The 16,038-nt window shown below is 39.4% G+C and overlaps 2 protein-coding genes and 1 pseudogene across 2 annotated transcripts in view; 1 reads left to right on the top strand and 2 right to left on the bottom strand.

Annotated features, from left to right (window-relative positions):
• Nucleotides 1–16,038, bottom strand: part of LOC102515287 (olfactory receptor 51F1) — a 64,500-nt gene that overhangs the window by 42,196 nt on the left and 6,266 nt on the right. The gene's annotated exons all lie outside the window — the stretch shown is intronic.
• On the top strand, nucleotides 2,024–2,904 carry LOC106729626 (annotated as a pseudogene).
• Nucleotides 7,975–8,946, bottom strand: LOC102505620 (olfactory receptor 51S1). The gene has a single exon (XM_006183115.1). It carries the CDS (start codon nucleotides 8,944–8,946, stop codon nucleotides 7,975–7,977), a length of 972 nt encoding a protein of 323 aa, XP_006183177.1.

Raw genomic sequence — 16,038 nt, 5'->3', positions numbered from 1 at the left:
ATATCTGAGACTGGCTGTCCCCATAGCCCACACTTCATGTGGGAAGACAGTCACAAGAGTTAAACCTATGACTGTGAGGCAGAGCCTGCACTCTGCATTTTCTTAGGAGAGCACCTTATTGACAGACAGTGATGAAGCAAGTGGAGTCATTATTCCCAGGGACACAGGTGTCTGTTCATTCTCAGGAGGGTGTGCCTGTGCTAGAGAAGAGTATAAGAGTATAAATAAGGGTGCAGATTCCCAACAGGGTGCTGAAGTGAAGAAACTGCAGAACCCGAGTCATTTGAAACCTCTCCACTGCTGCTCTGGGATATGACAACCAGGAGCCTGGTAGGTGTCCTAGAGACTGAAATTGACCTTCCTTAAGATGATCTTATGTTTCCATAGAAAAAAGCCTGCAATTTATAGACATTAACCCTATACCTTTCAGAGGGCTGGAGGTGAAGATGTTTCACGGGTTCTCCAGTCTAAGAGATCAAGCTACATTTGGGACAGCATTGACTACTGGTAAGATTAGGGTCTGTATGTGGGATGGGGATACATCTTTGTATTTGCATGATAAGCATAGTGGGAAAAAATGTTATTAACAGTAAGTCATTTATTTAGTTAGCCGAGTTAGGTTGGGAGCTTGTCAAGAAAAGCCACAGACATGGAACTTTGGAAATGACCTGTTTTGAAGGGACTCATCGAGTAAGAATGGACAATGTTCTATCCCTTTTCTCTGTATCTGAATCCCACTCCTCTGACAAGGACATGGGCAGATTGTCAGCTGCACCACTGGGGCTTTTCTGGTCTAAAGCTGTTAAAAGCAGAGTTACCCAAGGTGTCAGTGATGCTGACACCAGGGTTATGAGTGGGATCACATCTGAATACCAGAGATAAGAACTGAATGGGTCACCAACCTAACGGTAGACACAGAGAAGCCAAGAGCAATGGGAAAGAAATTCAATAACAAGGAGAGAAGAGCAAACACTGTAGCTATTCTGAGCAGCACCAGTAGCAATTGCATGGAAAGGATGTGAGTGCTTTAGGACATCTACAAGTGACAACTGTGGTATGTGCTACACGTTAAAGGAACATTAACCACATTTGAAAGGCTGAGACAAAAGGGAAACTCAGCACTGTGGCAGATCAATTTTATATTTTCACACACATGTTCCATGAACAATAACACAAGATTTAGGCTTCCTTTAACTCCTGCTACTACAGCATCTGTGGTTTGTATGAGTACACGACCATTGACCACTTTCATGATGTTAAGAGCTTTTCCAGATTACAATATATTCCAACTTACTTTACGTGATGCATAAACTTCAAAAAGTGGTGATTTAAAAAAAGGTTAATAGAAAGACTCACAGACATAGAAAACAAACTATGGTTACCAAGGGGGAAAAGGGGAAAGGATAAATTAGGAGTTTGGGATTAACAGATACACACTACTATATATAAAATAGATAAATAACAAGGACCTTCTGTATAGCACAGGGAACTACACTCAATTTCTTGTAATAAGCTATAAAGGAAAAGAGTCTGAAAATATGTGTATATATGTATGTATACATATAACTGAATTATTTTGCTGTACATCTGAAACTAATATTCTAAATCAACTATGATTCATTAAAAAATAAAATTAAAAACAGAGGGAAAAAAGGTTAATAAAGCACCTCATTACTTCTGTAGAGTTGTTTAGAGGTATGTCAGGGAATAAAGACAGACTTGAAGATTGTAAAGGTCTTAAATAAATATCATGAAGAAACTGTTTAAATCTACTCCATATTTTTCTTCATATAGAAAAAGTTATATTACATTATTTCTTGACACCTAAATGTGAGCGATGGTGAATTTAACTGACAATTGAAATTAGTTGTGCTCAGTACATATAACTAAGAGAATTTCTGTTTGTTGTTGATGTTATTTATCTACCAGGAGCAGATAAATAAGAGACCTTTTTTTTTTTACTTTTTAACTTTTTAATCTTCTAAAAATCACACAAGCAGTACATCATTTAATAAGAGATCTATTTATGATGTTTCCTCTCAATACCTCGGAAGTTGCAATCTCTCCATTCTTGTTGATCAGGATTCCAGGGCTTGAGCATATGCACGTTTGGGTCTCCATCCCTATCTGCCTCATGTACCTCATGGCCATCTGGGGCAACTCCACCATCCTTTGTCATCAGGACGGAGCCTTCCCTGCATGAGCCCATGTACTATTTTCTCTCCATGCTGGCCCTGTCTGACCTGGGCTTGTCTTTCTCCTCTCTTCCCACCATGCTAAGGATCTTCTAGTTCAATGCCATGGGAATTTCTGCTGATGCCTGCAACGCCCAGGAATTTCTCATCCATGGATTCACAGACATGGAGTCCTCGGTGCTCCTGATCATGTCCTTTGATCGCTTTGTAGCCATTTGCAACCCCCTGAGATACAGCTTCATCCTTACCAGCTCCAGAGTTTTGCAAACTGGGCTGGCATTTACTATTAAAAGTGTTCTTCTATTTCTTCCCCTTTCTTTCACTTTAAAGAGACTCAGATACTGTAATAAATGCCTGTTATCACAATCCTACTGCCTCCACCAGGATGTCATGAAACTTGCCTGCTCTGACAACAGAGTTAACTTTTACTATGGTCTGTTTGTTGCACTCTGTGATGTCAGGCAGCGTGTTTACTAGGGTCTCCTATGTGTTTATTTTCAAGACTGCAGTTGGGATTGCATCCCATGGGAAACGGCTTAAAGCCCTAAACACCAGTGTCTCCCACATCTGTGCGGTGCTCATCTTCTATGTGTCCATCATCACCTTGGCTACTATTCATCAATTTGCCAAGCATAAGTCCCCTTTGGCCATGATTCTGATAGCTGATGTATTCTTGCTGGTACCAACCCATGGAAGAAAGAGCAAATAGATCTCAACAGGAATTAGATATCCTCTAAACCATCCACTCTGATAGCTTAGTCCTGTCAACCAGGAGGCAAGATATGTGGAAAAGCTCTCTGGACACAGACAAAAAAAAAAACCCAACAAAACAGTCCTCTGGTTTCAGCTTTGCCATTTCCTGGCTGTGGGTCTTGAGAAAATTACTTGCTATGTATCATGTATTTTGATTATTTCATGTGTACTTCAAAATTAAAAAAAGAATTTCTTCTTTCTGCATTGTATAGATCAATCAGTTAATGTTTTTTTAAAGCTATACAATACAAATACGGTCTTCAGCAAGGTTTGCTTGGACAAGATATTTAGATGACTTCAAATTATCTTCAAAATGGGAAGATATGGCAAAACCAGTTCTATTTCCCCACATGGAAATACTCAGCAGGAACGCACTGACAAGTGGCTGGCCCCTTAAGTTAGCACAGCTCCTACTAATCACAGTCTGAGCGTGCACTTGCTCCACTTGTTTTATTATCACTTCCTCCTCTACGGTATTTGGATTTATGATCCCTGTTAGGAATTCTTAATCTTTCTCTCCTTCTCCTACTCCAACCCTCTCGCTCTCAATCTGTCTCTCTCTGTCTCATACACACACACACACACACACACACACACACACACACACACTCTTAAACTCTGGGTACAAGTCTGGCAGGCTTTGTTAATCTGTGGGACCAACCCAGAGATCTGGGATTTGCAAAGTTTTTCCTGGTCTGCACTTTCATCCAACTTCTGTGTATCACAGTTACATTTTGTATACACTTAGAAGTTTTCTTGCTAGTATTTATATTCTCCCATGTGCTGTTAGAGGAAAAAGAATGTTTCTTCCCAAAATTTATCAGTTAAATTGATGTGGAATGATTTTCAGGGAGAACAGTGCCCCCTGATGTCATGCAGTGGTAACAGCAACCAGTAGACAGCAAGGATTCAAGGGGATTGATGTGGATGTGGCCAGTGACTAGGAGTGAGGACCAGGAAAGAGTAGTTGAAACCCTGCTGTGGAAGAGTTATTTGCTCCCCTCACCTAGTGAAGTAATAAACACATGGAGGCAGCCAGCGATTCTGCTTTCAGTTCATCCACCACTGAGCTACAAAGGTCCACCCAAAAGTGCTTTCGGCAGGTCACAGGTTGCAGATTTCTGTCTATATGAGGTGGTAGGACCTTAAAGAAACTTCCAGCTGTAAAGTTCTTTATTGAGATTGAGTATGCATACAACATTTAAACATAGCTATTTTAATTTCATTTTTAATTTCCCCAAACTACCATTTGTTGAATAACTCTTATGTTCAGACACTAGGATTCAGGGGACTGATTTTATGAAATCTTCATTATACCCATTTTATAAATATGGGACAATCCATGTCAAACCACACAGGAATAGTGGCCTGAATTCAAAACCAGGCCTGTGTGACTCCAAACTCTGTTTACATCACTCTACCCTCAGTAAATAAATAGGAAATTGGGGGTAGGTTTTCCTCCAGGAGGAGGAAAGAGTGAACTTTGGGAAAAGAAGGGTTTCTCAGAGACCTCATCCCTATTGCCTCAAGACCAAGCAGCTTCTCCATTCAACAATTTTAAGAAGTCTTCTGTAGTAGGGGCTTTTGATTAGGGTGAATCTGAAAATAAATTGTTTCATAACTAATTTTATAGACTTGGGGCATTCTTAATTTCTCAGCCTCAGTATTCTCATTCATGAAATGGACAGACTAACTTATCTGATTAGTTTAATAAGAGACTATATAATGTACCTTGCAGGAAAGCTTGATGTAATATGGAGGTATAGCTATTCTGTGTTCCTAGAATTATGTCCTAATATATCATTGTGTATTCTTGTCTTGGCACTATGTGGATTCAATCTGTTACTTTTCATTTAAAATGTGTTCTTCTATAATTATAAGAAAACAAGGATTGGTCAACTAATCTTCGGCAAAGGAGGCAAGAATATACAATGGAATAAAGACAGTCTCTTCAGCAAATGGTGTTGGGAAAACTGGGCAGCAGCATGTAAAGCAATGAAGCTAGAACACTCCCTTACACCATACACAAAAATAAACTCAAAATGGATCAAAGACTTAAACATAAGACAAGATACAATAAACCCCTAGAAGAAAATATAGGCAAGACATTATCTGACATACATCTCAAAAATGTTCTCCTAGAACAGTCTACTCAAGCAACAGAAATAAAAGCAAGAATAAACAAATGGGACCTAATGAAACTTACAAGCTTCTGCACAGCAAAGGAAACCATAAGTAAAACAAAAAGACAACCTACGGAATGGGAGAAAATTTTTGCAAATGAAACCAACAAAGGCTTGATCTCCAGAACATACAAACAGCTCATATGACTTAATGAGAAACAACCAAACAACCTAATCCAAAAATGGGTAGAAGACCTAAACAAGCAATTCTCCAAGGAAGACATACAAATGATCAATAGGCACATGAAAAAATGCTCAGTATCACTAATTATCAGAGAAATGCAAATCAGAACTACAATGAGGTATCACCTCACACCAGTCAGAATGGCCATCATTCAAGAATCCACAAATGACAAATGCTGGAGAGGCTGTGGAGAAAGGGGAACCCTCCTACACTGCTGGTGGGAATGCATTTTGGTGCAGCCACTGTGGAAAACAGTATGAAGATTCCTAAAAAGACTAGGAATAGACTTACCATATGACCCAGGAATCCCACTCCTGGGCATATATCCAGAAGGAACACTACTTCAGGATGACACCTGCACCCCAATGTTCATAACAGCACTATTTACAATAGCCAAGACATAGAGACAGCCTAAATGTCCATCAACAGATGACTGGATAAAGAAGAGGTGGTATATGTATACAATGGACTACTACTCAGCCATAAGAATCGACAACATAATGCCATTTGCAGCAACATGGATGCTCCTGGGGAATGTCATTCTAAGTGAAGTAAGCCAGAAAGAGAAAGAAAAATACCATATGAGATTGCTCATATGTGGAATCTAAAACAAACAAACAAACAAACAAAGCATAAATACAAAACAGAAATAGACTCATAGACATAGAATACAAACTTGTGGTTGGCAAGGGGGCGGAGGGTGGGAAGGGATAGACTGGGATTTCAAAATTGTAGAATAGATAAGCAAGACTATACTGTATAGCACAGGGAAATATATACAAGATCTTATGGTAGCTCATGGAGAAAAAAATGTGATAATGAATATATGTATGTTCATGTATAACTGAAAAATTGTGCTCTACACTTGAATTTGATACAACATTGTAAAATGATTATAAATCAATAAAAGTGTTAAAAAAAAGAAAACAAGGATATTTCAGTTGTTCAACACGTTAGACATTATGATTGTGTTAGTGCATGCTGACAAAGAATTTAATAGGATTCATTAAGTACGCTTACTAAAAATTAATAAAATTGGAATACTAATGAACTATTTAAAGTTATAAAGTTTACCCAAAGATCTAGCGCCAACCATTCTTCAAATAGGTGAAACACTAATGCCATTTATATTAAAATGAGAAACAACATTTCAATGCTCACTCAAACTTTCATAATAGGTTGGAGATTCCAATGAAATGAATAAAATAAGAAAATGAAATAATTTATATGAGTATTAGGGGAAAGTTACCAATCACCTGTTTTTACTTATGAATGCTAACTGCAAATAAAATCCAAAAATTAAGAAAATACTACTATTATGTTTATGACAATTTGGTAAAGCATATATTTATGCAAGATAAAAGATGTTTTTCTCAATCTAGCAATATATATATGGAGAGAGAAGAAGGGAATGTCTTATTTACAGTAGCAACACAATCATACATTTAAAAACTACACAGATAAATTTAACTATGTGAATAATTTTACTGAAAAGTAAAAAATAGGTGTTAATAACTAAAACACCTATTAAATTCTTCAACATGAAAACTTTCATAAATGCTGATTCCCTTATATTTAATCTATAAAAATAATGTAATTCTTGTTAGTTTTCCAAAGCTCTTGTTTGTTTTGTGAGGTATCTCTTTATACCACATATTAACTAAATCTATTAACTAAATCATGCTATGAGGCTATTCTAACAGATCAGTGATGTGTATGTATGTATATATCTCATGTGTGTGTATACGCACATATATCATGCTCCATAAAAAGATCTCTAAAGCCAAGTCTATATGCACAGACACATCTAAAAGATGACATGCATGGTATTTTATTTCAGTGAGAAAAAGATAATGTATTTAATAGAAGATGCTGCCACTAGTACATAATTGTCTTGGTTAATATAACTTGGACTCCTGACACAGAAAGACTTAGAGGTAAAAACTATTATAATGATTCTAGAAAAAAAAAAATCGTAAGAGAATATATGTAGAACATACGGGTCAAAGATACTTGTCTTAAAAGAGACATATGAAACACAAAAATTATAAAGAAATATAAATGTAGATTTGATTACATAAAACTATATTTACTTGAAATTTGGTTGCTTAAATAATGACAAAGGCAAATACTCTATTGGCAAAGATTAAAACTAGGACATCTTGCACATTTGTTTTTAAACCATAAACAATCCAATAGAAAAATGGGTGAAGGATTTTTGAAGAGGCTATTCATAGAGGAGGAAATAAAATAACCAGTAGATATGTGAAAGACACTCATTGATACTATTAGGGAAATATGACACAAAGTAAAATGAGATTATTCTCACTATGAAAATTTAAGAATAGGGGTATTGGTGAATTTTGGTGGATATGCAGAAAAAGGTACACTCTCACACACTTGAAGGATAGTGACAAGACCTAGATTCTGGCCCTTTTGATGCCCGGCATCTGTGGTATAAAAGTGGGTACATTCTCTGGGGCTTGTTAAGTTTTCATCAATGAGCACATGCATGCTTCTAGGGGCAGGTAGATATATTGGCGTATATGCATTCTGGTGCACCTGAATGACCATTTCATGCATGATAAAATGAGTTCTCAGTCACAGAAACCTTTGAATCCGGTAGCCCTGAGCCACCAAGCGTGAAGGAACACCCTCCTCACTGAACACAACCCACCTTCCTGGGCTGCAGCCTCTTGAGTATCCTCTGTCTCATCTCCCTCAACTTGACACTATAGAGAACAGGGTTTATCAATGGAGGAAGCAGGAAGTGGACATAGGAGAGAAGAGTGTGAGCAGGCTGAGGGACTGGCACCCGAAGACGGCCGATGAGTGCCAGGAGGATCATGGGCACGTAGAAGAGAGGCACTGCACAGAGGTGGGCAGCACAGGTTTGGCCAGCCTTCCAGCGATCCCCACTGGATCCCAAACCTTGTAACACTCTGCCAATTAGGCCATAGGAGAGAAAAATAAGCATGGGGTCCAACGCCATGGCTGACAGGACCACAAAGAGGCTGTAGACTGCACCCCATGCTCCGGGGCAGGCCAGACGGACCACACCTGGGTGCAAGCAGTAGGAATGGGTCAGGACCTGTGGACGGCAGTAGGGCATGTGGGCCAGGAGGAATGGCAGGGGCAGATGGAGACCCAGACATCGGAAAGCAATGGCCAGGCAGATCTTGCTAACGATGCCACTGGTGAGGAGTGTTGGGAAGTGGAGAGGGCGGCAGATGGCCAGTGCCCGATCTAAGGCCATGGTGAGTAACATAGAGGACTCCATGACAGAAAAGACATGGATGAAGAACATCTGTAGGAGGCAAGCTGAGGCAGGGACAGCATGAGCATCTGCAAGAGCAAGACCCAGCAGGGTGGGCATCAGGACTGCGGTCAAGCCAACATCAGACACACTGAGAAGGAAGAGGAAAAAGTACATTGGGCGGTGTAGCGCGGGCTCCAGGGCAATGATCCAGAGGATAGCACCATTGCCCAGGGCAGAGAGAAGGTAGACAGTGAGGAGGGCTATCGCCCACCAGGAGGGTACAGCTGACAGGCCCGGCATGCCCACCAACAGGAAGGTGGGGGCCATTGAAGTGCTGGTATTGGGAGCTGACTGGGTGAGGAATGTAGACATAGTTCAGGGTCCCACTTTGAACTGTGCAACCTGAAAACTGATTAGAAAGACATACTTAATCTTATGACATATTTGCATAATGCTTTCGAAAACAGCCTGCCTCCTTCCTCTCCTGCCCCAGACATAACATACACACACACATTCCCTCCTTTCACACACAGACATTCTAATAACTAGACTGCTGTCATCCCTTGCCTTGGAGCTTTTTCTATAGCTGTCCTCAAAACTCTTGAATTGTTTTCCCATTGTCCTCAACCCTGTTTTTCCTGTTATCTTTTCCCTAACTTACCTCCTCCCTTAATCGCAAACACGGGGGAGGGGGTCTATACTCCTATAGACACATTTTTCTACTCCTCCCAGTCCCAGGCAATCTGACTTTTGAGCTGATTTAACACATTCACATTTCAATGTTAATTGCTCTCATTAAGGTCACCAATTACTCCTTTATTACTAAATCAAAGGTAGTCACCTTTCCTAAACTGATCATTTTCTCAATGACTGCTGGCTGCTATGAATATACACTTTTCCTTTTCTTTTTCCTCAGTGGTATTCCTCTTGACTTCAACTAAACTTTATAAATTGATGAATCACAAATATATTCCCTGATCATTCTATATTTATCTCATCCAAATTTCTACTTGGATGTCAGAAGCATTTTAAATTCAGTAATACAGAACAGATCTTAACAGATGCATCTTTAAACCTCTTCCAGTTTTCTCAGTTAGGAGGCAGTGGTGGGAAAATTACAACAACAACCAAAAAATATATATGCATAATAATAAGAAACATATTTTGGTTCCCTAAATCAGTTGGTGGCATTACCACTCAACAATTTTCCAGAATAAGAGCCTCATAATTAGACTCTTTTCACATTTAATATCCAAATATTATTTATAATTTCAACAAGAAGGACTGGACACACACTATAGTCAGATCTCCCTCCTTTAGTTAAATATTCAAAAAGTTAAAACTGAAATTCCAGACAAAAGGACCATGAAATTGTGATGTGGGAAAGAGCAAAATAAAAACATGCTACATTATATTCTTAGGGGATGCTATGGATATAAATTAACTCTAAACATTCACTGGAAAACTCTAAATGCACATATCCTAAAACATGAAGTGAAGTATTTTAAAATAAAATGTAATAACTTTTAAACTATAAAAGGAAAATATTAAAAGATGTATAAATAGAAACAAATATTCATTTCTGGTATGATGAAGTGCGGAGGTTGAAACATCCTCTCTCCAAAAAAGCAACTATAAAACTGGGAAAACTGTCACTAATATAATTTCAGCACTCTGAAATCCATCAGAGATATAAGCCTATTCATGAAGACTACTGAATATTGGGAAATAACCACCATGTTCTTGGCTTTCTGGCCTGGGGTTGCTCTCATCATCCCCACTGCCTTCAGTTGTCAGCAGTCACCAGACAGGGAAAGCCGACAGCTTTGGTCTAGCTGCCTGAGCTGGCTTCCCTGACTTGGAGCTTGCCAATTAGTGTGGTGATCTTGGTGGTGAGCAAAAAGGGAGGACCAGATGTTCTACCACCCAGAGCCAGTGGTCTTCTTTGGGGCAAGCTGTGGATCATCAGAGTAACTGGAAATTTAACAAGGAGTTCTGGCAAAATGGCACATGAAATTCCAACCATTTCCAACCACTGGAACCATAACTTCCAAAAATTACAAAGTACATGGGCTAAAAAATCCTCACAAAAAGCAGACACTGTTGTACAGAGTAGAAAAAAAAAGACTAACTATATTCTGCACACAGGAAACACATATGGATTCCAAGATATATGTAAATAAGAGGAAAGTAAAAGAATGGAAAAACATACATCATGCCAACAATAACCATAAAAGAGCTGGAGTGGCTATACCAATATCAGATAAAAAGACTCAAGACAGAAAATATTATTAAATGAAGAAAGACATTTCATTATGAAATAAGGTCAATATCTCTAAGATACAATAATTGTAAATGTATATACAATAATACTGTTTTATTATTTTCTAATCAAATTTTTTATTATTTTAGCATACTGTCCTCCAGGATGTTGTTGCATAAGCCTGTCATAGAAGGACAAATGCTGCATGATTCTACTTATATAAAGTATATTAATAGCCAAACTCAGAGAAACAGAGAGGAGAATGGTGGTCCCAGATTCTGGGGGTGGGGGAAACAGGAAATTTTGTTTAATGAGAATCAATTTTCAGTCATGCAAGATGAAAAAATTCTAAAAATCTTCTGTGCAACACTGTGCCTAGAGTTACCAAGTTAAAAAAATTTTAAGAGGTTAGATCTCATGTTAACTGTTTTACAATAATAAAATAATTTCACAGCAAAAAGAAAAAATCTAATGTAACCATGGTACCTTATATGAGGTTGAAAGATAATGGGAAACAATGGAAGAGTGTGTCCCAGAATTAGACAATATTTGCGGCTTACATTACTGAAAAACATTTAGAATTTGAAATTTATTAAGAAAAAAACTATGAACAAAAGATGGGCAATATCATGTCAAATCTGGCAAAATCTGATTTTTTTCATATAATAATATATACAAATGCTAAACAAATGTATAAAATCAATCTCAGTGGTTACTAAAGGAATACACATTTAAAAATAACAAGACACTTCTTAACCCATCATGTGGGATAAATAAAATTTGATAAAACTATATTCTGTAAAAGATATTAAAAGATTGTTCTTAATCAAGGTTGTCTAGATTATAAAACAAGGTAGCCCTTTTGGGAACAATTTGGCAGAACCCATTAAACAAGAAATCTGCTTGGTTTGGCAATTCTAGTTTTTTAAATACTGATCAGAGAGAAAGGCTCTCATGTTTAAAGAGGCATAAAAATAGATTTTTGTTGTCAAGGGGAAACAATTCTTTATAATTCTTCATATTAGTTCTGATAACTAATCAGGGAGATGGCCATGATGCACGACAATCTTAATAGTTAGGAATGAAGATACATTGCTAAGTTAAAAAATGCATAATAGTGATTTATGCATTATGGTATCATACATGTTTTATAAGTCTCCTAAAGTATTCTATCTCCCAAATAGCTACATTTGTACTTAAGTGCCTAGAGGTGCTAGAAGGATTTGCATTAAATTGATTTGACTAAAGAAGTAACGGCTAGGGAAAAGGGAATAATGCTGAATTGAGGATAGAATTCAGAGATGACTTTAGCCTTACCCCAAATTCTTTATTTTTTCTTGGAAAGACATATTCTCCTATCAAATGAGTAACTGTCAATTACTCAGTAAACTCCATTGTCTCATCTCAAATATTTTTCCCGAATCCAATTCTTTCACTCATCGACATGGCTGTGGCCTTTGCTGAGGGCTTTATCTCCACTAGTTTCCGGGCTATCAACTCTTCTGCATTTTAATCCCTCCTCTGCAGAGATCCCACGGTGTTATTTCTAATTTGCAATCTGATAATGTGGCTGTGGTGTCTTTCCTTAAACCCAGCTGGTTTTCCACTGCTTCAAAATAAAGTCCACACCTTTATTTGCCATAGAAACCCCTTCACCATCTGGCTCCAGACAACCTTTACTGTTTAATCTGTTTTGACTCATGCATCTTAGCTTTCCAGAACTCCTGTAATTCCTCAGATATGTCACTGATTTTCAGACCATCAAAAATACATTTTGTAAGTGGAATTTCTTTCTCTGTATCATCATACCTCACATGCATTCTGCCACAGATATTGTTTTCCTCTTCCCTGAACCCCTGCTGACCATCTCTCCTCCCAGGCCCTGGGATTGAGCGCTACAGAATTAGAAAGGCTTCAGTAAGTGGCCAATGTGAGAGGAATTCCTAAAAGTTGGGTCACAGGGGATAAACCACAGTAGGAAGAAATGGCTAAGAGACTGAACTTATCTCCAAGGTGGTGATTGCCTTTCCATTTCCCGAGAGACCCCATTTGTCTCCGTATTAACCTTGACTGTCCTGAAAGAGGTATCTTCAGTGCTGAGCACCCCGCAAATCTGCTGGAGACAGGTAGTATGTCTCATGGATAACTACCTAACAAAGTAAGAGATTACATCAGATACATTATGAAATGTGAATATGCAAGAGATCTGGGCATATAGGAAGCATTAAAAAAAAGCATAACATGTGGGGTTGAGGAATAAAACAATTCAGGGAATAGAAATGATTTGGTAAATTACAGAGCCTAAATCTAGGTAATCATCTCCCTGTTCTTAGTCTCAGATCTTTGTAGGTTATTGTAATATAAGGCAGTGATCAGTTCTGCTGCTCCCTATTTTCAGATTTTTCCTCATACTGTGTCTTTGACTGAGGACACTGATGGGGTTCACTTCTGCCCTGAAGAATCTGGGGGAAAGGACACCAGCAGATTACCAGTAGTGCAAGACAGGCAGAAAACCAGCCCATGTATAAGGGATAGAAGATATCACTACTGAATTTTTTGAGGTTCCCCAAGTTCCACCATCCAGAGATTTGGGCCACCAATAGCTTAAAACTATACTGTATTAATTTTAAGACATTGCTCGGTAATCATATTTGGTCTGCAAAGTCTGTTGCAAGTGACTTCCTAGTAAATGTTAGAGTCCTTTATGTCTAGACTGCAAGATTTTAATCCAGTCCCAAATACTGCATGCTGGTTCATCATCCTTGCCTTTGAACCAACAGTTATCTCCACCTCCTCTCCATTTTCCATCTCAGGAAGCAATTTATTCCTACTAGAACTCAGGTGCTACCAGTTCCCACAGGCCTGCTAATATATTTCCCCTCCAGACAAATCACTTATTCTCTTACCTTTGGGCATCCCTCTAGCATAAACCAGTGTACTACTAGAATTCTTCCCACACCTCCCTACTTACTCTGTGAGCTATCTGAACACACACTATCTTTTATATTTTCCATTCCTATAATAATGGCATCTTTCTATTATGCATGAAGTACATTTGTTGAATTCCATGAGCTGTTTTAAAGAGTCTGCTTATACAAAAATTGCCCAGATTCTGAGCCTCATAGCTCCCTGCCTTCTGCAAAGGACACTGTATTTTTCTGATTTTTCCACCTGCTCCATCCTGATTCCCCAACCCCAATCTACTGTCCTACTCTTCCAAAATTGACGTAACTTTCTAAGAATGGTCAAATTCTTTGCCCCCTCCTTTCTGCCCTCCCAGGCTCAGAAACAGTAACTTTCACAACTGTGTCTCCCACCTCTTTCTTTCTTGGTTCATCTCCCCACTTCCCCTCTCCCCATTAACTTTTCCACCCTTACCTTGAATCTTATTGTCCTTCCCCACACCTGCTTCTCCCTTTGTGAAGCTCACTCACCACACCTGGTTCTCCCAGCGACCTCACACACTTTGGTGTTCTAGTGGCTGCCTCAGGTGTATTCTTTATGCTACCCTTGTTGTACTGTATCCCGGGGAGTGGGTGAGGTGCGGGATACAAGAAAGGTGAGCACAGGTATCCAGCCTCTTGTTGCCAGAGCCCCATGGGGACCCTCAATGAGAATGCTGTGGTCAGTTAGGGGTCCATGGTTCTGCCCAGAGGAAGCACGATGATGACCTCTGAACTGCAGCAGGAATGGAAGAATCCCTCCATCCCTAGCATCAAGTCCTCCTCTCATAGCCTGTGAAGCAGGCCCTCTTCTGCCCCACACTAATCCTGAGCTCACAGATCCAGTCAGTCCCGATGTCCTGTCTTGCCTTGGCCTGTCTGTTCTTTCACAATTACCACAACATCTCCTGAGCCTTTTTTTTTTTTTTTTTGAGAGAGCAGATAATGAGCCCCAGAGAGTGCCCCAGGCTCAGTCCATAGGGACACCTTCTGGTTTTGTTGCACATCTTTGTTTTGACTAATTGCCATTAGCTCAGTAGGTATCACATGGTGCTAATGGCTCTAAGGTCACAGGTTCCATCTCTGTAGAGCTCACTTAGTCACTGTGTTTTGCATCTTCAGCCTAAGGACTGAATCAGTTCAAACAATCAATCAATTCAAAGATGGCTACAGAACTACATTTTATCCTTGTTAAAATTTGATGCCCATCCCTGGCCACACATACTCTGCTACACATAAAGTCAGATCTGTCTGGAATATAATAGCTAATTTGACTGGACCCCCTCACTCCATGGCCATTTGGGCTCACTATTTTTCCTTCTCTTCCCTGTACTTTGCACTTCCTCATTCTCCCTGCCATCTCTTGTTCTTTATAGATGCCCTGTTTTCTGATGGATCAAGTATCAGACACCTGAGGTCCCCACACCAGCTTGTGGCTTTTCCGTCACTCCCTGGACACAATCAGCCCTAATTTCTGTAAATAGCCTGGGTACTCACTGTGTGTCATGCCACCCATTGCTTCTCCCTAATCTGAGACCTTTCAGGGACGCTTTTGTTCCTGGAATTCCTGCAGCAGACCTGGGTAACCAGATTCCAGCTTGTGGGTAGGTTTGTGGGATCCTGGCTTATCGCTGTCACTTTTACTCCCTTTTAGGAGATGCTGCTTTAATCTCTCTATCTCCAGGGTACAGCTAGATTTCTCCTGGACTCAGATTACTGCATCTTTCCTCTCACTCCTTTCTAGACAATTCTAGCAGGTGTGATCCATTAGATCTGGAGGCAGCCCTCAAACTCTCCAACTGAAGTTAACCCCATGAGGAATGGAACTGAGGACATTGACAAGGTTGGTTTCAGCTCCTCAGAACACCCACAATCCCAATAGCCAGTCCTGTCTTAGGCTCCCTGTTCAATTCAATGTATTCCATTTAGTATTCTTCCTTCACCCTGGGATCCAGGGCTGTCACTCCTCTAATCTCCAAACCACAGAAAGAGCCCTGTATCTCTAAAGTCTGGTCTTAATGTTCAGGATAGATATTTATCAATGTGATTAATGAATCTACCTTTGTAGGTTGGAGGAAGGGACAGAATTAAACCATCCATGGATCCCTCCTTTTCTCAGATTGACACGTGTACCATTTGATATTATATTTCAGGAACCCACAGTATGGTGCTGTGGCTTTCATATTTAGACCAATCCAGGTAAACATCCCCACTTTGCTACTTTCTATCTATAAGACTGTGGACAAGCCCCTTCACACC

This window comes from Camelus ferus, chromosome 10, assembly GCF_009834535.1.
Source record: "Camelus ferus isolate YT-003-E chromosome 10, BCGSAC_Cfer_1.0, whole genome shotgun sequence".
Classification (NCBI taxonomy): Eukaryota; Metazoa; Chordata; class Mammalia; order Artiodactyla; family Camelidae; genus Camelus; species Camelus ferus.
This window is presented reverse-complemented; position numbering and strand designations above follow the sequence as displayed.

Coding starts and splice junctions, on each gene's coding strand:
- LOC102505620 (XM_006183115.1), bottom strand. CDS start 8,946: ATGTCTACATTCCTCACCCAGTCAGCTCCCAATACCAGCACTTCAATG.